The sequence below is a fragment of the Hydractinia symbiolongicarpus genome, chromosome 14 (assembly GCF_029227915.1).
Source record: "Hydractinia symbiolongicarpus strain clone_291-10 chromosome 14, HSymV2.1, whole genome shotgun sequence".
Classification (NCBI taxonomy): Eukaryota; Metazoa; Cnidaria; class Hydrozoa; order Anthoathecata; family Hydractiniidae; genus Hydractinia; species Hydractinia symbiolongicarpus.
In genome coordinates this window covers 19,661,079-19,684,535 of record NC_079888.1, presented here as the reverse complement: position 1 = coordinate 19,684,535, position 23,457 = coordinate 19,661,079, and the positions used below count along the sequence as shown (strand labels likewise).

The 23,457-nt window shown below is 37.8% G+C and overlaps 1 protein-coding gene across 1 annotated transcript; it reads right to left on the bottom strand.

Moving 5' to 3' along the window:
• Nucleotides 1–3,319: 3,319 nt before the first annotated feature.
• On the bottom strand, nt 3,320–8,002 carry LOC130625270 (uncharacterized). Its single transcript, XM_057440322.1, has 7 exons — nt 7,855–8,002; nt 7,589–7,695; nt 7,283–7,411; nt 6,212–6,659; nt 5,559–5,998; nt 5,060–5,468; nt 3,320–4,980 (listed from the first exon to the last, which is right to left on the bottom strand). The coding sequence occupies exons 1-7, from the start codon at nt 8,000–8,002 to the stop codon at nt 3,320–3,322; spliced, it is 3,342 nt and encodes a 1,113-aa protein (XP_057296305.1).
• Nucleotides 8,003–23,457: the final 15,455 nt, after the last annotated feature.

Genomic DNA, 23,457 nt, shown 5'->3' with positions numbered 1-23,457 from the left:
TCCTTCTCTGTGGGAATATTCGACATGTTTATTACATATCGAAAATATTTTACATATAACTCCTATGGAGACGCTAGGCGAACTTGTACACTGCAAAACCAAGGAGGGCTAAGGATCCTACGATAAACGTCAGCTCGCGTCTTGTTGCTGTTTGCTGGGCGTGTAGAAGTCGGATAACTTAGGAGCCTTCTCGATCGTTGCAATGTAATAGTCTCTCATACCTTCATCGAGCTCCTTCAAGCTCTCTCCAGCTTGCCTTTTCAGCTCTCGTTGATGGTTATACCAATCGATCTTTGCCTGCCTGTCACGTACCCACTGTGTTTGAGCTGCTTGAAGTTGTTCAATTGCTTTATCACGCTTTTTACGCTCGGCCTCACCATGCCCACCTAGTTTACTGAACAGATAGTTACTCCCCGAGAATGCTAGAGCGTTAATCAACGCCCCTCCTGCCATGATTGCAAAGGTCGCAATTTATTTTCAGGTTCAGCTGAGCATCTTGAAGTAGGAAAACGTAGCATTTAATATCCCCCGTTGTTCCGTCTGCCTTCTTTGTCATATGCAAGGTTATACCGTCTGACAATCTCTGTAATTGCCTTCCAGAACCGTGGAGACTATGATCAGGTGATGCTCCGAAATCAACAAACAGGGCGTATGTCTCTGTGAAGAACTTGGTTGGGCAATCGTCACCTTTGAATCGTGGCTACCGAATAAGTTTACAATCTGCTCGAGGTGATCTTTCGGGAACATCGCGTGCGTGTAGAGCTCATTAGGCTCACCCTCGACAGTGATCGAGATTTTTTCCATCTTTGGGTTATAAAACACCTCGTTAGCGCCCGAGTAAGCCTTCACTTTTGCAGGGTCTACAAAGAGCAGTAAAACGCCTTTCAAACTTTTTGCAGGCGTATCAATTTGCAAATTGTAACTTGTGTCAGCCTTTTTCATCGTGACAACCTTACCACGGAGAACCCTTTCATAGGGTAGCGCAAAACGATTATACCGTGACATCATAGCGCTCGCGAGACCCTCGTTAATAATCTTGTCAAACTCTTGTGCAATATTAGTGATCTTATACGCGGCATCCGGTGGTTTAGCTGCGGTATTTCCAACAGCTGCCGTATTTCCATCTTTGATAACGTCACCGTATGATGAAAAATGTATAACGAATTCCAGCCTATCGTGTAAGCCTGCCTGGTAGAACGGCAAGTCTCGTGTTAATTCAAACATTGTCCCCAAGGGCACGCAAAAGGTGCTACCGTAGGCTGCGACGATCGCTTTTTCCTCATCCGTGCCTATATGATCAGTCGCTTTTACCTGTAGGGCGCGTATTGTACCGTCGTTGGCATTGATCCCCTCTAGGATCAAGTTGTTTTCCCGATGAAAATTGGGCAACCATAGGTCCTTGTAGGTAGCGAGCACCCTGTAGTCGCTAATATTTTGCACCTCGTTGCCATTCAAAGTGATACGAAGATTTTGCACCAAGGATTTACCTATATTGCTGACGATAGTGCGCTTTGTGTTTCCCGTAAGTTCTAGATCAAAGAGGAGTTTGATACTAGATGGAAAAATTACATCGTTCAGCCCCATGTTGGGGATGTCCACATATAAGTCCTCGTTCTGATTCATCGTGCTAGGGACATGACTTACTTTTACACGCTGCTTCTTCCCTTTCATAGTTTCATTGTTTTAATCTTAGCGTAGGGATCGAGCTTAGTTCCGAATATACTCATGCTTTATTATTAGCTGATTTTCGTTTCAAATAAATGCCGATTAATCCAATATACGAAGGAGACGACTTTACGTCTGAGGAAAAAATTCCAGACGAGGATTTCAGTAGGCCTGATGGCAGCTCCACGATAACGCCGGATCAGGGTCAATCGCCTACCGTCTCCGCAAGAAACACCACGACAAGACAGAGGGAAGAGCTACTAAAATCAAAGGTCGACGATCTTTACAAACACCTTGGCGAGGAGCTGGGACAGCCAATCGCGAGATTTTATAACGAGTTTGAGGCACAAGGAAACCAGCTTCTTTTCGATGGCATAGAGATCACTAAAAGGAATGGTGAATTGAGGAGCGTTGCCGAGATAGCGAGGAGATTAGGTACAAATCGCTTGTGAGAATTGGGGTTTACCGACTACACTACACCAAACAAAGGCAGTAAAGCAATGGCTCAATGACTTCATGTTGAACAGAAGGCCGATGATATTGAAATGATGCCGCTGCTCGAGAACGTCCTTGATGAAACGGAGAGCCTGATAGAAGAGACTCCTTTTGGCGCCAGCTTCACAGAGCGTGAAAGAGGAGGGCTTAACCTCGAGCTTCAAACGCTAAAGGGTAACCTGAAGCACTTGAAAAGCAAGATGATCTTCTACGACAACGAGATCGCCAAAGCAGAAGCCAAGGTGAAAAGGCTTGATACAAAGAAAGCTACACCTGGCGTATCAGAGGAACAGCAAACTATCTGGAACGAAGACATTGAAAAGGCTAGGGAAGATCTAGAACGACTCCAAGATCAAAAGGAAGCAGTACGAGAAGCACACGGTTTACTATCATCTGACATTCAGAGCCAACTGAAATCTATTAAGGAAACGCTGATGAAAATCACAGAAGGCGATAAATCTCTGGCTGAAAAGCTTAGAATCTTGTTCAAGGAGCAAGGTGTTACTATAGCTAGCATCGTGGCGGCTGTTGGTCTACTGATTTCCACCATCGTACTCGCAGTTATAATAATGATAATAATGGTATATTTCGGGCATATCCATATGTTACAATGGCTCTTCATCCCTAATTAAAAACAGCTATTTATAATAAAAATTAAAGAAAATTTTAAAAAGCGTAATATATATTTCAGAATAAACATTAATCAACTAAAATTTGACTCGAAATGGACATGAGCATAGAGTAGATAGGACTACTGGAGAAGTGGCTAGAGGCATGGTGGGATGCGATAGCGTGGAATCGATTGGTGAGAAAACGTATGGACAAGGCAAAATCAACAAATAAACAGATTATATATTAAAGAAATACTATAGTATTAGTATATGTAATCAAATAAAGTCAGAGATTAAAATGGACTTGGAATAGAACGAGTAGAACAAGCGGAGAGAACAAAAAACAGCCTGGGGGAAATAGTAACTTGATTGGCTGGAGCTATGCGCATACTGAGGACATACTAGGTAGAACCGAGGCTGTTGTTGGAATATATAAGAACAGGACAAAATCAACAAATAAACATGTAATCATAAAGTCGTAAATAAAAGTGAACAGTGTGTGTATATATTGAATGCAATATTTTCTATAAAAACAAAAACAAAAAAAACTAATGTTTATTTATATATTTTGCAAGAGCTCTATCTGATAAATAACATTTAGCTCCGTAAACAAATTTTTTATAAACCACTTCTTTTCGTAGACTGGTGGGAAGATCGTTCAGTTGTCGACCACTTCTTCCAATAAAAGTTTTATCCGATGCGTTAACTTTGAATTCGGACACACATCTTTCAGAACTTCTTGTCGTTCTTTCTGTTTTCTTCATTTCCAGCCCTTTCAGGTATGTGGGAAATTCTGTTTCGTGCAAAGATTTGTGAGCGAGTTTCAACATGTTCAAGTTGATTCTCTCTTTGGAGGGCAACCATTTCAAATTCAAAATATCTGCTGTGGTACAGTAGTGCGCTGTAACAAAGGCTGCTGCACATCTTAAAACTTTGTTGATACGGTTAAGTTTGTAATCTGGTGCGTTGGAAAACACCACATTGCAGTAGTCAAGTCTAGAGAGTAACAGTGTCTCCACTAACTGTTTACGTAAGTACTGAGGAGCTGAATGTTTCAATTTGCGCAATACAGAAAGCTTACAGTAAGTAGATTTCAAAAGCTGTTTTAAATGAGTGTCCCAGGCTAAATGTTCATCAAAATGCACACCAAGTAACTTATAACTTGCAACTCTTTCAATAAGTTTACCACAATGTTTAATATTGAAGGTTACATGTGTGTCATCATCTAACTTATGTGTTTGTGACATTCTGCTTCCCGAAAACAGCATGATTTTAGTCTTGCCTTGGTTGAAAGCAAGGTTGTTGTTGAAAGACCAGTCACACAAGTTGTCCAAACGTTGTGTGAGTTGTTCAATAGCATTCGGTAATTCGTTTTGTTTGCAGTGATCATAGCAAGATGTGTCGTCAGCGAATTGACAAACTGTCCCATGAACTGCATCTTGTAGGTCAGTTACGTACAAGTTGAAAAAAATCGGCCCTAGAACTGAACCCTGTGGCACACCAAATTGAACGGTCTCCATCGATGATGAACAGTCATCGATTTGAACGTACTGCAATCGATTGTTGAGGTAGGAAAACATCCATAGAACAGCTGGTTTAGAAAAGCTAAGATGATACAGCTTAGTTATGATAGTTTTGAAATCAACTGTATCAAATGCCTTGGAATAATCTAAAAACATTGCTAGTGTCACTTCACCCTTTTCCATGGCTTTTATAATATCATAGCGTATTTTCAGCAGTAAGGTGGTAGTCGAGTGATGCTTTCTAAATCCGGACATGGTGTCTTTAAGTGCATTCTCAGATGAGATGTATTCACATATTTGGTTTGCGATACACCTTTCGTACACTTTAGACAAGGTCGACAAAACTGAAACAGGTCGATACTGATCTGAAGAAGTAGTATTGTCACATTTTGGAATTGGAGAAACCTTTCCGATTTTCCATTGCGTATGAAATTTTTGCTCATCAATACCGGAATTAATAACATGTGTTAAAGGTGAAATGAGATATTCTAATACAGGTTTTATATGAGCAACTGGTATATTATCGAATCCAGCGGAACAATCCATGCGAAGCGATTTCAGTTCTGTTTCAACTTCCGTGTAGGTCACATGTCTAAAATACAACTCTGAACGGTCATTGCGTAGTTGGAAATTGTTAATATGATTCAATAAGTCATCTTGTGTAGTTGGAACAGCGTTCAAAAATTCTATTCGCGGTTGATATATATTGATCATTCAGCGTGGTTGGATCCAGGCAAATTTTATCTTTCTTCGGATTCAGAATACGGTGAATAAACTTCCACACATCTGCAGGTCTTTTTGAGCTTAGAGCTTTCTTGAAAAACGTTTTCCTAGTGTGCTTGATCGTACGTTTCAGGTTATTTCGAATATCTCTGAAATTATCCCAGTCACTATCAGATTGTGTCAGGTGAGCTTTGTGACGCAATTCTCTACATTTGCTTTGCATATCATTAATGCGGAGATCTTTTAGCCATGGTGCTGGAGGTCTGGTAACTTTGATTCGTTTCAATGGTGCATGTCGTTCTATACATGAAGATATTAATTCATTGAAAATATCTAGTTTATCATCTGCAGATTCTGAAGAATAAACAACACTTAATGGTAATTGCGAAAAGTCAGTGACATAATCATTTAAAATGTAATTCTTGTAATCACGTATATATTTAAAACGAGGCTGAAATCTTGTAACTCTTGTGTTGATACAGGCATATATAGCATCATGATCACTTATTTCTGGTGTTGGAGTAACATCACAAAGTTATACTTTACATTGAGCGTTTGTTATAAAATGGTCAATCAGCGTAGTCCCTCTTCTGCTTGGCTTCGTAACATGTTGTACTAAGTTATGAGAGTCAAGAATGTCGTTGTACACTGTTGTGATCTGTGAATTCTCCAACAAGTTGATGTTCATATCACCGGTAATAACAATGTGACCTCTCCACTGAGACACGACTTTATCTAATATAATATCCACTTTACTGAGCCATTCAGCTTTGCTTGCATCGTCAAAGTTCGGTTGATAAAAAACACCCAACAGAATTTTGCTATGTCTATTGCGACCATTTATCTCTATCCATATGTGTTCAAGTTCGTTATGTAAAGTTGTGATGTCATTTCGTAATTTAAAGTCAATATCATCTTTAACATACGCTGCCACACCACCTCCTCGCCTTTCTTTCCGTTTTTTATAGACTAGCTTGAAACCTGGTAATTCAACATATTAGATAATGTATTTATTATTTTTCAACCAAGTTTCAGACATTGTCATTATATCGAAGTTATATGTATGGGCAAATACTTGAAATTCTGCGAAAGAAGAGATCAAGGATTGGGTGTTCAAATGAGATATTTTTAACAAATGTTTGTTTTTGTTCAGCGCTTCAAGATAGTAGTCAGTCATTGATACGTCGTTCTCACTTTCTACATAGGATGTATTTAGTGAAACATTGAGAAACGGGAGAACAGTATGAAGACATCGATCACACATTGTTTCGTACGGTACTCGAGAATTCGTAACCAAGTGTTGCTTATTTTGGCATACTGCATGTGAAACATCGAGGCATTGACTACATAATAGACGTTTTTGGTTACATCTCACTACTTTAGAACAAGTACTGCATTTAGGAGCGACGAAACCAGGTCCTGGATTAACTTCAATATCACCATCAAGAATAAGATTAAACGTGGCACTGCAATTTGAATAATACAATACCCGTGATTTCCCTCTTTTAAGATGTCTCGCTTGGGTATTCTTTGGTAACAACGGTAATGAAGTTTCATAATGTACTTGTTGATCATTGGAACTAATTATGAATGTTGTTAAAATTAATGTGTAAAATAGAATTTTTCTCATATCACCTGGTTTCTATTAGATGGAATGTAAGAAGCTGGTGTAGAAAATTCTCCCGCAATCAATTTTCAGAGCAACGACTTATTTTGTAAATTCCTTCCAAATTATTAGTCAATTCACATAATGTCTTCTTGGTTATCATGTATCAATAACAAAATAAATCTGTGTTAAAATCTGTAACAAATATGAGTAAAATCTTGGTTTATCATAACTTTATCAATAACTTTTATCAACAATCTGTTTATTCAACATGCTGTCGTCGAGTCAATAAATTATGATTACGGTCTTTATAGGACTGTGCACGTAGTTAAGCAGTTACAGGTGGAGGTTCCGCAACAGGCTCAGGAGGAAGTGTCGTAGGAAAGGATTTTTTGCAAAAACAGCTGGAAAGGCTTGGAAAATTTTTGAAATACCTAGCAGGTAAGGCAGGTGAGGCGCTACCAGTGATTACTGGCACGGTTGTCTCGTTCTTTTTCAGAGTTGCTGCAAAAGTTGTCGTATATGTAGCCAAGCATCTATACATGGCGATCGCTGCCGCTGCTGCTGTTGTTGTGGCATATAAGATAGGCAAACTATATTAGTGCTTCTGCGGAGCATTAATATTTCTTCAACCAAATGTACATTAGGATCGATAATACTCCCGCAGTAACCAAGGTGGCCTTGGTGTCATCGTGAGGGTTTCCATCACCTGACTGAGGTATCTTTTCAGACCCCGGTTTTAGGGCAACCCTCGATATTTCTTGCCCAGGTCTGACTCGTTTTAAAAACTGTGTGGGTTTGTTGTTTAGGTCTAGCCATATGCCAAGCATCGCACTCGCCGGCGCATTCAAGATGTTGTTGTTATACCCCACAATTTTACCAATACGCAGGTTCATACCGGATGGTAGCATGTACACGTGGTGCATCACGGCAAAATTCACTGGGGTCCTGGCATATTGAAGCACCTTTTGAAACTCGGTGATATCGTGGCCTACGTTCTCCGAAGGTTGTACCATGGCTTCAAATTTCTGTAGTAGTATCTGTCTCTCTGTGAAATTGTCAGCATCCGAACCTATAAGGGATGCCTTGGCATCAGCTTGGGACCCTAGTAGTAAAATCACGTAAACACGAATACTCTCGCTAAGCTTCGTCAGACCTTCCGTTGTCAGGCCTTGTCCCGTAGGCATGATAAACTTGGCCCAATCACCATCTACCTGCGGCCACCATCTACCATTTGTGAGCGAGGACATGAGAGCCTTAAACTTGTATTGGGCATTAGGGTCGGCACCATATTCGCGACAAATCTGGGCATATCCAGATGAAGAGTAGGGGTTCTCGTTTTCAGAAAAGCCTTCATCGTATGGCATGGGTACCTTCATTCTCGCTAGGATACGCCGCATGTGGAAATAGACGTGGAATTTAAAGATACTGTTGATAAGAGGCACGGAGCCATTCAAGTGTTTGGCGGATATACCCAAGGCGGTGCTAGCGCAATGACAGGCGAAATTAACTTGTATATTCCAGTAGCCAAGGGCTTGACCGGTCCAATTTACACTTACGGGGTCGTTCAACAGGTTAGTGGGGACTTTTATGGGGTATTTCGTGAACATCGAGAAGGTCACGGGAATGTGCGATTCTGTAGAAACGTAGAGGTCTTGATGCTCTAGATTAATTACACCCAGAGGCCATTCGTCTCTATTGGACTTGTATTTTGCCTTGTGGTTATAGCTATAAATGTTCATGTTTCTTTAAAGAAAGATGCGACAGCTGTATGTGACCAATATAGAGAAGCCTACGATTTTTAACGATTACCTAGGGGAGGATACGAGAATTGCCCTGAAATCGATAAGTATCAGGCCCGTCTGGCTGAACCTTTACAGCGACAATGATTTTTTCATCGTAGGGCAGGGCCTGATCAGAAAGAAATTAGAATTGAAATTATGAACGGTTTGTTTAAGATTGAAGATATCGCGGCCATCGTCAACAGCCAAGCAGGGGACAAGATTAAGCTGTTTGTCCTGAAAAATGGACTCTGTAGGCTTAGTAGAGTTTTGACACTCCAATCTACCTTCCTTTGAAAGGCTCAACAGACAGACTGGAGTTCATGCTGACGGACGAGTATCATCATGAAAAAAATGTTTCGTTCGTCGGAATTACGATGCATTTACTCATAGAATGAATGGCAGATATGAAGCTTTACCCAACTTTGCCGCCAAGTGCGCCTGAGCCTGAAGAAAGTCAGGTCTATAGACTAAAAAAGATCGAAGAAATCGAGCAGTACCTGCGGTCTGAGATCAAAGAGCGTGACAAACTCGCCAAAAAGTTCAAGATGCATGGTACGTGGGTTAGATTCACTGATCATGGATTGCTAGCTGTAAGTATTATAACTTCAGGTGTTGGGATTGGTAGTATGCTGTCCGGAATAGGTGTACCACTAGCTGTGGCGATGGGTGGCATCACGATCGCTGTAGGACTAGGGCAGGCAGGTTTAAGGAATGCGGGGAAGAGGCTAGACGTTAAGTCAAAGAAGCATGAGGGCATCAGACTCTTAGCAGAGACTAAGTTGAACTCCGTTGTCGACCTCATCTCAAAGGCTGTGGAGAACGGTGTGATTAGTGATTATGAGTTCAGCCTAATCATGCAGGAGAAGCAACGCTACATGTTGCTGAAGGAGCAGGTCCGACAACAAACGAGAAAGATCGTAGATTCCATCAATGATCGGGAGCGACAGCAGCTTGTCGCAAAAGGGCGTGAGAAGGCCAAAGAGGAGCTTACGGAAAAACTTCAATCTGCACAGTATGCCAGCGCTACTTAGAGTCTCCACCCGCTTATAGAGTGTAATATGTTGGTCAACATACTAGACAATCACTTCTCCCGTATCTTAATCTATGAGCAAGTCGCCATCATGTACGACACGTCGCTGCTTTTTAGCGAGATCCCTCAAATATTGTTCAAGATTTTTCTGCCAAGGAATTTTAGCACAAGGCTCGCAGTATGGTCCGTCCGTTTGTGTCGACGCATCCCTATACTTGACTTTGCGTATGGCTTCGATAAGTTCTATTCGCTTCAACATGGAGTACCCTTTGAGGCCTAAGGCTTTAGCTTCTTGTCGGAGTTTGTCCATTTGTTTATGTGTGAACCGCGGCTGAGCACAACCACCTTTACTGTTTCACCATCAAACACTTATTTTCGGGTCTAACCTGCTTTGCCTCCTGGACAAAAAAAAGTCTCATAGGGGCAGTGGCCACCATTGTAAGTGACGTAGTCTTGGTAGCAATACCAACAAAGCACCTTCTCTCCCACGCGCAGACGTCTTTGACATCTACCACATCTATCGTAGGCATCTAGAGTTCTTTGACAGTCATAGCAGATTTGATATTAAAAAATATCGCTATATACATGTTGGTACGAATATGTGACGCAACCGTTGTAACTCTCGCGGACTGATACCGTCAGAAAGTAAATGAAATATAGTTTTTGAAACTGTCGCTAATTCTGCAGCGCGCGCTAACGGCTAGCATTGATTCCAAAGTAAAAATGACTAATTTATATAAATTTTTAAATAAAGCGCTACCACAGCGCCCTGTGTAATCGCTGAGTTCCAGCAATCATATCAAATTAAGAAGAATGTTATTTCTTTAAGTCCAATTGTCTCATTTATCACATTTATAAGCTCAATGTCCAAAATCAGTTCAATTAATTCCAACAGTCAATCATTTCACTATTAAAAGCGATGCAGTTCAATTAAGTCCAACAGTCAATCATTTCACTGTTAAAAGCGATGCAACCTATTAATGTCTCAAAAATATGGCTGAATACATGTTGCTACGAATATATGACGCAACCGTTGGAACTCAAACCAACTGATACCGTTATAAAATGAAAGAAATGCAGTTGCTAAAACTTTCCCTATTTCTTCAGCGCGCGCTAAAAGTTAGGATTGGATCCAGAGTAAGAAATGGCTTATTTATCTAAATTTCTAAATAAAGCACTATCACAGCGGTCAGTGTAATTTCTGAGTTCCAGAAATCATACCAAATTATGAATAATGCTATTTCTTGGAGTCCAATTGTCTCATTTATCACATTTATAAGGTTACGGTCCAAAATCAGTTCAATTAAGTCCCACAATCAATCGTTCTATTCATAAAAGCGATGCAACCTATTAATGTCTCAAAATTATGGCTGAATACATGTTGGTACGAGTATGTGACGCAACCGTTGGAACTCAAACGCACTGATACCGTTATAAAGTCAAAGAAACATAGCTTTTAAAACTGTCTCTGATTTTTCAGCGCGTGCTAACGGCTAGGATTCGTCCCACAGTAAAAAATGACTTACTTACTTAAATTCTTAAATAAAGCGCTACCACCACGTCCAGTGTAATTTCTGCGTTCCAGCAATCATGTCAAATTACGAAGAATGTGATTTCTTGGAGTCCAATTGTCTCATTTATCACATGTATAAGCTCAATGTCCAAAATCAGTTCAATTAAGTCCAACAGTCAATCGTTTCACTGTTAAAAGCGATGCAACCTATTATTGTCTCCAAAATATGGCTGAATACATCTTGCTACGAAAAAGTGACGCAACTGTTGCAACTTAAACGAACTGATACCGTTATAAAATCAAAGGAATGCAGTTGTTGAAACTGTCTCTATTTCTTCAGCGCACGCTAACGGCTAGGATTGATACCAGGGTAAGAAATGACTTACTTATCTAAATTTCTAAATAAAGCACTATCACAGCGCCCAGTGTAATTTCTGAGTTCCAGCAATCATTTTAATTAAGAAAAATGTTATTTCTTGGAGTCCAGTTGTCTCATTTATCACATATATAAGGTCAACGTCCAAAATCAGTTCAATTAAGTCCCACAGTAAATCAATTCACTGTTAAAAGCGATGCAACCTATTAATGTCTCCCAAATATGGCTGAACACATGTTGGTACGAATATGTGACGCAACCGTTGAAACTCAAACAAACTGATACCGTTATAAAATCAAAGAAATGCAGTTGTTGGAACTGACTTTATTTTTTCAGCGCGCGCTAACGGCTAGGATTGGTTCCAGAGTAACAAAACGCTTATTTATCTAAATTTCTAAATAATGCACTATCACAGCGGCCAGTGTAATTTCGATTTCCAGCAATCATTTCAAATTAAGAATAATGCTATTTGTTGGAGTCCAATTGTCTCATTTATCACATTTATAAGGTTAAGGTCGACAATCAATTCAATTAAGTCCCATAGTCAATCGTTTCACTCATAAGAGCGATGCAACCTATTAATGTCTCAAAATTATGGCTGAATACATGTTGGTACGAGTATGTGACGCAACCGTTGGAACTTAAACGCACTGATACCGTTATAAAGTCAAAGAAACATAGCTTATAAAACTGTCTCTAATTTTTCAGCGCGTGCTAACGGCTAGGATTCGTCCCACAGTAAAAAATGACTTACTTATTTAAATTCTTAAATAAAGCGCTACCACCACGCCCAGTGTAATTTCTGCGTTCCAGCAATCATGTCAAATTACGAAGAATGTTATTTTTTGGGGTCCAATTGTCTCATTTATCACATTTATAAGGTCAATGTCCGAAATTACTTCAATTAAGTCTCACAGTTAATCGTTTCACTGTTGAAAGCGATGCAACCTAGTATTGTCTGAAGAATATGGCTATATTCATTTTGGTACGAATATGTGACGCAACTGTTGTAACTCTCACGGACTGATACCGTTAGAAAGTAAATGAAATATAGTTGTTAAAACTGTCTCTATTTCTTCAGCGCACGCTAACGGCTAGGATTGGTTCCACAGTAAAAATGACTAATTTATATAAATTTTTAAATAAAGCGCTACCACAGCGCCCTGTGTAATCGCTGAGTTCCAGCAATCATATCAAATTTAGAAGAATGTTATTTCTTGAATCCGATTGTCTCATTTATCACATTTATAAGCTCAATGTCCAAAATCAGTTCAATTAAGTCCAGCAGTCAATCATTTCACTGTAAAAGCGATGCAACCTATTAATGTCTCAAAAATATGGCTGAATACATGTTGCTACGAAAATGTGACGCAACTGTTGCAACTTAAACGAACTGATACTGTTATAAAATCAAAGGAATGCAGTTGTTGAAACTGTCTCTATTTCTTCAGCGCACGCTAACGGCTAGGATTGATACCAGAGTAAGAAATTACTTACTTAACTAAATTTCTAAATAAAGCACTATCACAGAGCCCAGTGTATTTTCTGAGTTCGAGCAATCATTTTAATTAAGAAAAATGTTATTTCATGGAGTCCAATTGTCTCATTTATCACATATATAAGGTCAACGTCCAAAATCAGTTCAATTAAGTCCCACAGTAAATCATTTCACTGTTAAAAGCGATGCAACCTATTAATGTCTTGTTGAAACTGTCTCTATTTCTTCAGCGCGCGCTAACGGCTAGGATTGGTTCCAGAGTAAGAAATGGCTTATTTATCTAAATTTCTAAATAAAGCACTATTACCACGGTCAGTGTAATTTCTAAGTTCCAGCAATCATATGAAATTAAGAATAATGCTATTTGTTGGAGTCCAATTGTCTCATTTATCACATTTATAAGGTTAAGGTCCAAAATCAGTTCAATTAAGTCCCACAGTCAATCGTTTCATTCATAAAAGCGATGCAACCTAATAATGTCTCAAAAATATGGCTGAATATATGTTGGTACGAGTATGTGACGCAACCGTTGGAACTCAAACGCACTGATACCGTGACAAAGTCAATGAAACATAGCTGATGAAACTGTCTCTAATTCTTCAGCGCGTGCTAACGGCTAGGATTGGTTCCACAGTTAGAAATGTCTTACTTATTTAAATTTTTAAATACAGCGCTACCACCGCGCCCAGTGTAAATTCTGCGTTCCAGCAATCATGTCAAATTACGAAGAATGTGATTTCTTGGAGTTCAATTGTCTCATTTATCACATTTATAAGCTCAATGTCCAAAATCAGTTCAATTAAGTCCAACAGTCAATCATTTCACTGTTAAAAGCGATGCAACCTATTAATGTCTCAAAAATATGGCTGAATACATCTTGCTACGAAAATGTGACGCAACTGTTGCAACTTAAACGAACTGATACCGTTATAAAATCAAAGGTATGCAGTTGTTAAAACTGTCTCTATTTCTTCAGCGCACGCTAACGGCTAGGATTGGTTCCACAGTAAAAATGACTAAATTATATAAATTTTTAAATAAAGCGCTACCACAGCGCCCTGTGTAATCGCTGAGTTCCAGCAATCATATCAAATTTAGAAGAATGTTATTTCTTGAAGTCCGATTGTCTCATTTATCACATTTATAAGCTCAATGTCCAAAATCAGTTCAATTAAGTCCAGCAGTCAATCATTTCACTGTAAAAAGCGATGCAACCTATTAATGTCTCAAAAATATGGCTGAATACATGTTGCTACGAAAATGTGACGCAACTGTTGCAACTTAAACGAACTGATACTGTTATAAAATCAAAGGAATGCTGTTGTTGAAACTGTCTCTATTTCTTCAGCGCACGCTAACGGCTAGGATTGATACCAGAGTAAGAAATGACTTACTTATTTAAATTTTTAAATACAGCGCTACCACCGCGCCCAGTGTAAATTCTGCGTTCCAGCAATCATGTCAAATTACGAAGAATGTGATTTCTTGGAGTTCAATTGTCTCATTTATCACATTTATAAGCTCAATGTCCAAAATCAGTTCAATTAAGTCCAACAGTCAATCATTTCACTGTTAAAAGCGATGCAACCTATTAATGTCTTGTTGAAACTGTCTCTATTTCTTCAGCGCGCGCTAACGGCTAGGATTGGTTCCAGAGTAAGAAATGGCTTATTTATCTAAATTTCTAAATAAAGCACTATTACCACGGTCAGTGTAATTTCTAAGTTCCAGCAATCATATGAAATTAAGAATAATGCTATTTGTTGGAGTCCAATTGTCTCATTTATCACATTTATAAGGTTAAGGTCCAAAATCAGTTCAATTAAGTCCCACAGTCAATCGTTTCATTCATAAAAGCGATGCAACCTAATAATGTCTCAAAAATATGGCTGAATATATGTTGGTACGAGTATGTGACGCAACCGTTGGAACTCAAACGCACTGATACCGTGACAAAGTCAATGAAACATAGCTGATGAAACTGTCTCTAATTCTTCAGCGCGTGCTAACGGCTAGGATTGGTTCCACAGTTAGAAATGTCTTACTTATTTAAATTTTTAAATACAGCGCTACCACCGCGCCCAGTGTAAATTCTGCGTTCCAGCAATCATGTCAAATTACGAAGAATGTGATTTCTTGGAGTTCAATTGTCTCATTTATCACATTTATAAGCTCAATGTCCAAAATCAGTTCAATTAAGTCCAACAGTCAATCATTTCACTGTTAAAAGCGATGCAACCTATTAATGTCTCAAAAATATGGCTGAATACATCTTGCTACGAAAATGTGACGCAACTGTTGCAACTTAAACGAACTGATACCGTTATAAAATCAAAGGTATGCAGTTGTTAAAACTGTCTCTATTTCTTCAGCGCACGCTAACGGCTAGGATTGGTTCCACAGTAAAAATGACTAATTTATATAAATTTTTAAATAAAGCGCTACCACAGCGCCCTGTGTAATCGCTGAGTTCCAGCAATCATATCAAATTTAGAAGAATGTTATTTCTTGAAGTCCGATTGTCTCATTTATCACATTTATAAGCTCAATGTCCAAAATCAGTTCAATTAAGTCCAGCAGTCAATCATTTCACTGTAAAAAGCGATGCAACCTATTAATGTCTCAAAAATATGGCTGAATACATGTTGCTACGAAAATGTGACGCAACTGTTGCAACTTAAACGAACTGATACTGTTATAAAATCAAAGGAATGCAGTTGTTGAAACTGTCTCTATTTCTTCAGCGCACGCTAACGGCTAGGATTGATACCAGAGTAAGAAATGACTTACTTATTTAAATTTTTAAATACAGCGCTACCACCGCGCCCAGTGTAAATTCTGCGTTCCAGCAATCATGTCAAATTACGAAGAATGTGATTTCTTGGAGTTCAATTGTCTCATTTATCACATTTATAAGCTCAATGTCCAAAATCAGTTCAATTAAGTCCAACAGTCAATCATTTCACTGTTAAAAGCGATGCAACCTATTAATGTCTCAAAAATATGGCTGAATACATCTTGCTACGAAAATGTGACGCAACTGTTGCAACTTAAACGAACTGATACCGTTATAAAATCAAAGGTATGCAGTTGTTAAAACTGTCTCTATTTCTTCAGCGCACGCTAACGGCTAGGATTGGTTCCACAGTAAAAATGACTAATTTATATAAATTTTTAAATAAAGCGCTACCACAGCGCCCTGTGTAATCGCTGAGTTCCAGCAATCATATCAAATTTAGAAGAATGTTATTTCTTGAAGTCCGATTGTCTCATTTATCACATTTATAAGCTCAATGTCCAAAATCAGTTCAATTAAGTCCAGCAGTCAATCATTTCACTGTAAAAAGCGATGCAACCTATTAATGTCTCAAAATTATGGCTGAATACATGTTGCTACGAAAATGTGACGCAACTGTTGCAACTTAAACGAACTGATACTGTTATAAAATCAAAGGAATGCAGTTGTTGAAACTGTCTCTATTTCTTCAGCGCACGCTAACGGCTAGGATTGATACCAGAGTAAGAAATGACTTACTTATTTAAATTTTTAAATACAGCGCTACCACCGCGCCCAGTGTAAATTCTGCGTTCCAGCAATCATGTCAAATTACGAAGAATGTGATTTCTTGGAGTTCAATTGTCTCATTTATCACATTTATAAGCTCAATGTCCAAAATCAGTTCAATTAAGTCCAACAGTCAATCATTTCACTGTTAAAAGCGATGCAACCTATTAATGTCTTGTTGAAACTGTCTCTATTTCTTCAGCGCGCGCTAACGGCTAGGATTGGTTCCAGAGTAAGAAATGGCTTATTTATCTAAATTTCTAAATAAAGCACTATTACCACGGTCAGTGTAATTTCTAAGTTCCAGCAATCATATGAAATTAAGAATAATGCTATTTGTTGGAGTCCAATTGTCTCATTTATCACATTTATAAGGTTAAGGTCCAAAATCAGTTCAATTAAGTCCCACAGTCAATCGTTTCATTCATAAAAGCGATGCAACCTAATAATGTCTCAAAAATATGGCTGAATATATGTTGGTACGAGTATGTGACGCAACCGTTGGAACTCAAACGCACTGATACCGTGACAAAGTCAATGAAACATAGCTGATGAAACTGTCTCTAATTCTTCAGCGCGTGCTAACGGCTAGGATTGGTTCCACAGTTAGAAATGTCTTACTTATTTAAATTTTTAAATACAGCGCTACCACCGCGCCCAGTGTAAATTCTGCGTTCCAGCAATCATGTCAAATTACGAAGAATGTGATTTCTTGGAGTTCAATTGTCTCATTTATCACATTTATAAGCTCAATGTCCAAAATCAGTTCAATTAAGTCCAACAGTCAATCATTTCACTGTTAAAAGCGATGCAACCTATTAATGTCTCAAAAATATGGCTGAATACATCTTGCTACGAAAATGTGACGCAACTGTTGCAACTTAAACGAACTGATACCGTTATAAAATCAAAGGTATGCAGTTGTTAAAACTGTCTCTATTTCTTCAGCGCACGCTAACGGCTAGGATTGGTTCCACAGTAAAAATGACTATTATCTATAAATTTTTAAATAAAGCGCTACCACAGCGCCCTGTGTAATCGCTGAGTTCCAGCAATCATATCAAATTTAGAAGAATGTTATTTCTTGAAGTCCGATTGTCTCATTTATCACATTTATAAGCTCAATGTCCAAAATCAGTTCAATTAAGTCCAGCAGTCAATCATTTCACTGTAAAAAGCGATGCAACCTATTAATGTCTCAAAAATATGGCTGAATACATGTTGCTACGAAAATGTGACGCAACTGTTGCAACTTAAACGAACTGATACTGTTATAAAATCAAAGGAAAGCAGTTGTTGAAACTGTCTCTATTTCTTCAGCGCACGCTAACGGCTAGGATTGATACCAGAGTAAGAAATGACTTACTTATTTAAATTTTTAAATACAGCGCTACCACCGCGCCCAGTGTAAATTCTGCGTTCCAGCAATCATGTCAAATTACGAAGAATGTGATTTCTTGGAGTTCAATTGTCTCATTTATCACATTTATAAGCTCAATGTCCAAAATCAGTTCAATTAAGTCCAACAGTCAATCATTTCACTGTTAAAAGCGATGCAACCTATTAATGTCTCCCAAATATGGCTGAACACATGTTGGTACGAAAATGTGACGCAACCGTTTTAACTCTCACAGACTGATACCATTAGAAAGTCAATGAAATATAGTTTTTGAAACTGTCTCTAATTCTTCAGCGCGCGCTAACGGCTAGGATAAAAATGAATTTAAATAAAGCGCTACCACAGCGCCCTGTGTAATCGCTGAGTTCCAGCAATCATATCAAATTAAGAAGAATGTTATTTCTTAAAGTCCAATTGTCTCATTTATCACATTTATAAGCTCAATGTCCAAAATCAGTTCAATTAAGTCCAACAGTCAATCATTTCACTGTTAAAAGCAATGCAACCTATTAATGTCTGAAAAATACCGCTATATAAATGTTGGTACGAATATGGGACGCAACCTTAGTAAATCTCACGGAGTGATAACGTTAGAAAGTAAATGAAATATAGTTTTTGAAACTGTCTCTAATTCTTCAGCGCGCTAACGGCTAGGCTCTGTTCCACAGTAAGAAAAGACTTACTTATCTAAATTTCTAAATAAAGCACTATCACAGCGCTCAGTGTAATTTTTAAGTTCCAGCAATCATGTCAAATTACGAAGAATGTTATTTCTTGAAGTCCAATTGTCTCACTTATAACATTTATAAGGTCAATGTCGAAAACCAGTTCAATTAAGTCCAACAGTCAAGCGTTTCACTGATGAAAGCAATGCAACCTATTAATGTCTCAAAAATATGGCTGAATACATGTTGGTATGAATATGTGACGCAACTTTTGGAACTCAAACGGACTGAGACCGCTATAAAATCAAAGGGATGCAGTTGTTGAAACTGTCTCTATGTTTTCAGCGCGGTAACGGCTAGGATTGATTGCAGAGTAAAAAATGACTTATTTATCTAAATTTCTAATTAAAGCACTATCACAGCGCTCAGTGTAGTTTCTGAGTTCCAGCAATCATGTCAAATTTAGAAGAATGTTATTTCTTGGAGTCCAATTCTCTCATATATCATATTTATAAGGTCAAAGTCCGAAATGACTTCAATTAAGTCTCACAGTTAATCGTTTCACTGGTAAAAGCGATGCAACCTAGTAATGTCTGAAAAAGATCGCTATATACATGTTGGTACGAATATGTGACACAACCGTTTTAACTCTCACAGACTGATACCATTAGAAAGTCAATGAAATATAGTTTTTCAAACTGTCTCTAATTCTTCAGCGCGCGCTAACGGCTAGGATAAAAATAAATTTAAATAAAGCGCTACCACAGCGCCCTGTGTAATCGCTGAGTTCCAGCAATCATATCAAATTAAGAAGAATGTTATTTCTTTAAGTCCAATTGTCTCATTTATCACATTTATAAGCTCAATGTCCAAAATCAGTTCAATTAAGTCCAACAGTCAATCATTTCACTGTTAAAAGCGATGCAACCTATTAATGTCTCAAAGATATGGCTGAATACATTTTGCTACGAATATGTGACGCAACCGTTGGAACTCAAACGAACTGATACCGTTATAAAATCAAAGAAATGCAATTGTTGAAACTGTCTCTATTTCTTCAGCGAGCGCTAACGGCTAGGATTGTTTCCACAGTAAAAATGACTAATTTATATAAATTTTTAAATAAAGCGCTACCACAGCGCCCTGTGTAATCGCTGAGTTCCAGCAATCATATCAAATTAAGAAGAATGTTATTTCTTGAAGTCCAATTGTGTCATTTATCACATTTATGAGCTCAATGTCCAATATCAGTTCCATTAAGTCCAACAGTCAATTGTTTCACTGATGAAAGCGATCCAACCTATTAATGTCTCAAAAATATGGCTGAATACATGTTGGTATGAATATGTGACGCAACCATTGGAACTCAAACGAACTGATACCGTTTGAAAATCAAAGAAATGCAGTTGTTGAAACTGTCTCTATTTCTTCAGAGCGCGCTAACGGCTAGGATTGATTCCAGAGTAAGAAATGACTTATTTATCTAAATTTCTAATTAAAGCACCATCACAGCGCTCAGTGTAGTTTCTGAGTTCCAGCAATCATGTCAAATTTAGAAGAATGTTATTTCTTGGAGTCCAATTCTCTTATATATCACATTTATAAGGTCAAAGTCCGAAATGACTTCAATTAAGTCTCACAGTTAATCGTTTCACTGGTAAAAGCGATGCAACCTAGTAATGTCTGAAAAATATCGCTATATACATGTTGGTACGAATATGTGACACAACCGTTTTAACTCTCACAGACTGATACCATTAGAAAGTCAATGAAATATAGTTTTTGAAACTGTTTCTAATTCTTCAGCGCGCGCTAACGGCTAGGATAAAAATGAATTTAAATAAGGCGCTACCACAGCGCCCTGTGTAATCGCTGAGTTCCAGCAATCATATCAAATTAAGAAGAATGTTATTTCTTGAAGTCCAATTGTCTCATTTATCACATTTATAAGCTCAATGTCCAAAATCAGTTCAATTAAGTCCAACAGTCAATCATTTCACGGTTAAAAGCGATGCAACCTATTAATGTCTCAAAGATATGGCTGAATACATGTTGCTACGAATATGTGACGTAAGTGTTGGAACTTAAACGAACTGATACCGTTATAAAATCAAAGAAATGCAATTCTTGAAACTGTCTCTATTTCTTCAGCGAGCGCTAACGGCTAGGATTGTTTCCACAGTAAAAATGACTAATTTATATAAATTTTTAAATAAAGCGCTACCACAGCGCCCTGTGTAATCGCTGAGTTCCAGCAATCATATCAAATTAAGAAGAATGTTATTTCTTGAAGTCCAATTGTGTCATTTATCACATTTATGAGCTCAATGTCCAAAATCAGTTCAATTAAGTGCAACAGTCAATCGTTTCACTGATGAAAGCGATCCAACCTATTAATGTCTCAAAAATATGGCTGAATACATGTTGGTATGAATATGTGACGCAACCGTTGGAACTTAAACGAACTGATACCGTTTGAAAATCAAAGAAATGCAGTTGTTGAAACTGTCTCTATTTCTTCATAGCGCGCTAACGGCTAGGATTGATTCCAGAGTAAGAAATGACTTACTTATCTAAATTTCTAAATAAAGCACTATAACAGCGCTCAGTGTAATTTCTGAGTTCCAGCAATCATGTCAAATTACGAAGAATGTTATTTCTTGGAGTCCAATTGTCTCATATATCACATTTATAAGGTCAAAGTCCGAAATTACTTCAATTAAGTCTCACAGTTAATCGTTTCACTGTTAAAAGCCATGCAACCTAGTAATGTCTGAAAAATATCGCTATATACATGTTGGTACGAATATGTGACGCAACCGCTTTAACTCTCACAGACTGATAACATTAGAAGGTCAATGAAATATAGTTTTTGAAACTGTCTCTAATTCTTCAGCGCGCGCTAACGGCTAGGATAAAAATGAATTTAAATAAAGCGCTACCACAGCGCCCTGTGTAATCGCTGAGTTCCAGCAATCATATCAAATTAAGAAGAATGTTATTTCTTGAAGTCCAATTGTCTCATTTATCACATTTATAAGCTCAATGTCCAAAATCAGTTCAATTAAGTCCAACAGTCAATCATTTCACGGTTAAAAGCGATGCAACCTATTAATGTCTCAAAGATATGGCTGAATACATGTTGCTACGAATATGTGACGTAAGTGTTGGAACTTAAACGAACTGATACCGTTATAAAATCAAAGAAATGCAATTCTTGAAACTGTCTCTATTTCTTCAGCGAGCGCTAACGGCTAGGATTGTTTCCACAGTAAAAATGACTAATTTATATAAATTTTTAAATAAAGCGCTACCACAGCGCCCTGTGTAATCGCTGAGTTCCAGCAATCATATCAAATTAAGAAGAATGTTATTTCTTGAAGTCCAATTGTGTCATTTATCACATTTATGAGCTCAATGTCCAAAATCAGTTCAATTAAGTGCAACAGTCAATCGTTTCACTGATGAAAGCGATCCAACCTATTAATGTCTCAAAAATATGGCTGAATACATGTTGGTATGAATATGTGACGCAACCGTTGGAACTTAAACGAACTGATACCGTTTGAAAATCAAAGAAATGCAGTTGTTGAAACTGTCTCTATTTCTTCATAGCGCGCTAACGGCTAGGATTGATTCCAGAGTAAGAAATGACTTACTTATCTAAATTTCTAAATAAAGCACTATAACAGCGCTCAGTGTAATTTCTGAGTTCCAGCAATCATGTCAAATTACGAAGAATGTTATTTCTTGGAGTCCAATTGTCTCATATATCACATTTATAAGGTCAAAGTCCGAAATTACTTCAATTAAGTCTCACAGTTAATCGTTTCACTGTTAAAAGCCATGCAACCTAGTAATGTCTGAAAAATATCGCCATATACATGTTGGTACGAATATGTGACGCAACCGCTTTAACTCTCACAGACTGATAACATTAGAAGGTCAATGAAATATAGTTTTTGAAACTGTCTCTAATTCTTCAGCGCGCGCTAACGGCTAGGATAAAAATGAATTTAAATAAAGCGCTACCACAGCGCCCTGTGTAATCGCTGAGTTCCAGCAATCATATCAAATTAAGAAGAATGTTATTTCTTGAAGTCCAATTGTCTCATTTATCACATATATAAGGTCAAAGTCCAAAATCAGTTCAATTAAGTCCCACAGTAAATCATTTCACTGGTAAAAGCGATGCAACCCATTAGTGTCTCCCAAATATGGCTGAACACATGTTGGTACGAATATGTGACGCAACCGTTGGAACTCAAACGAACTGATACCGTTATAAAGTCAATGAAATGCAGTTGTTGAAATTGTTTCTATTTCTTCAGCGTGCGCTAACGGCTAAGATTAATACCGCAGTAAAAATGACTTAATTATATACATTTTTAAGTAAAGCTCTACCACAACGCCAGTGTAATTGCTGAGTTCCAGCAATCATGTCAAATTAAGAAGAATGTTATTTGTTGGAGTCCAATTATCTCATTTAGCACATTTATAAGGTCAACGTCATATTTTGCAGGCCATTTCTTGAATAAAACTATGCCAGAGCTACAATAAGCGCTTGCTAAAAAATTACGAGTTCTATGGTGTGCGAAAAACCGCACTTACAAGCAAATATTGCAGGTGCGATGTAAATATTTGCAAATGTCATTCACACTTAACTATTCTTTGTTTACCACAACGTTATATGTTTTTTAAGCTGTATAGAAATGATTTTTTAATACTAAGGGTCCGTCTCCACGATCGTTTCAAAAATATTTGTGTTAAGTCGTATGTTTTATTTGAAATGATCTCTATACAATTTTGAAACAAATTTAAAAAAAAATCCCAAAAAATTGTTTTAACTTCGTTTCCAAATAGTTTAAGTCGCTTCGTTGAATTGAAAATCGTTTCCAAATAGTTTCGCATTTGTTTTCCAATCGTTTCAAAAAAATTTAAATTAATTCTTTTCAATTTGTTAAATTCGTTTCAGATTTACACAGATTCACAAAAAATTAGAAT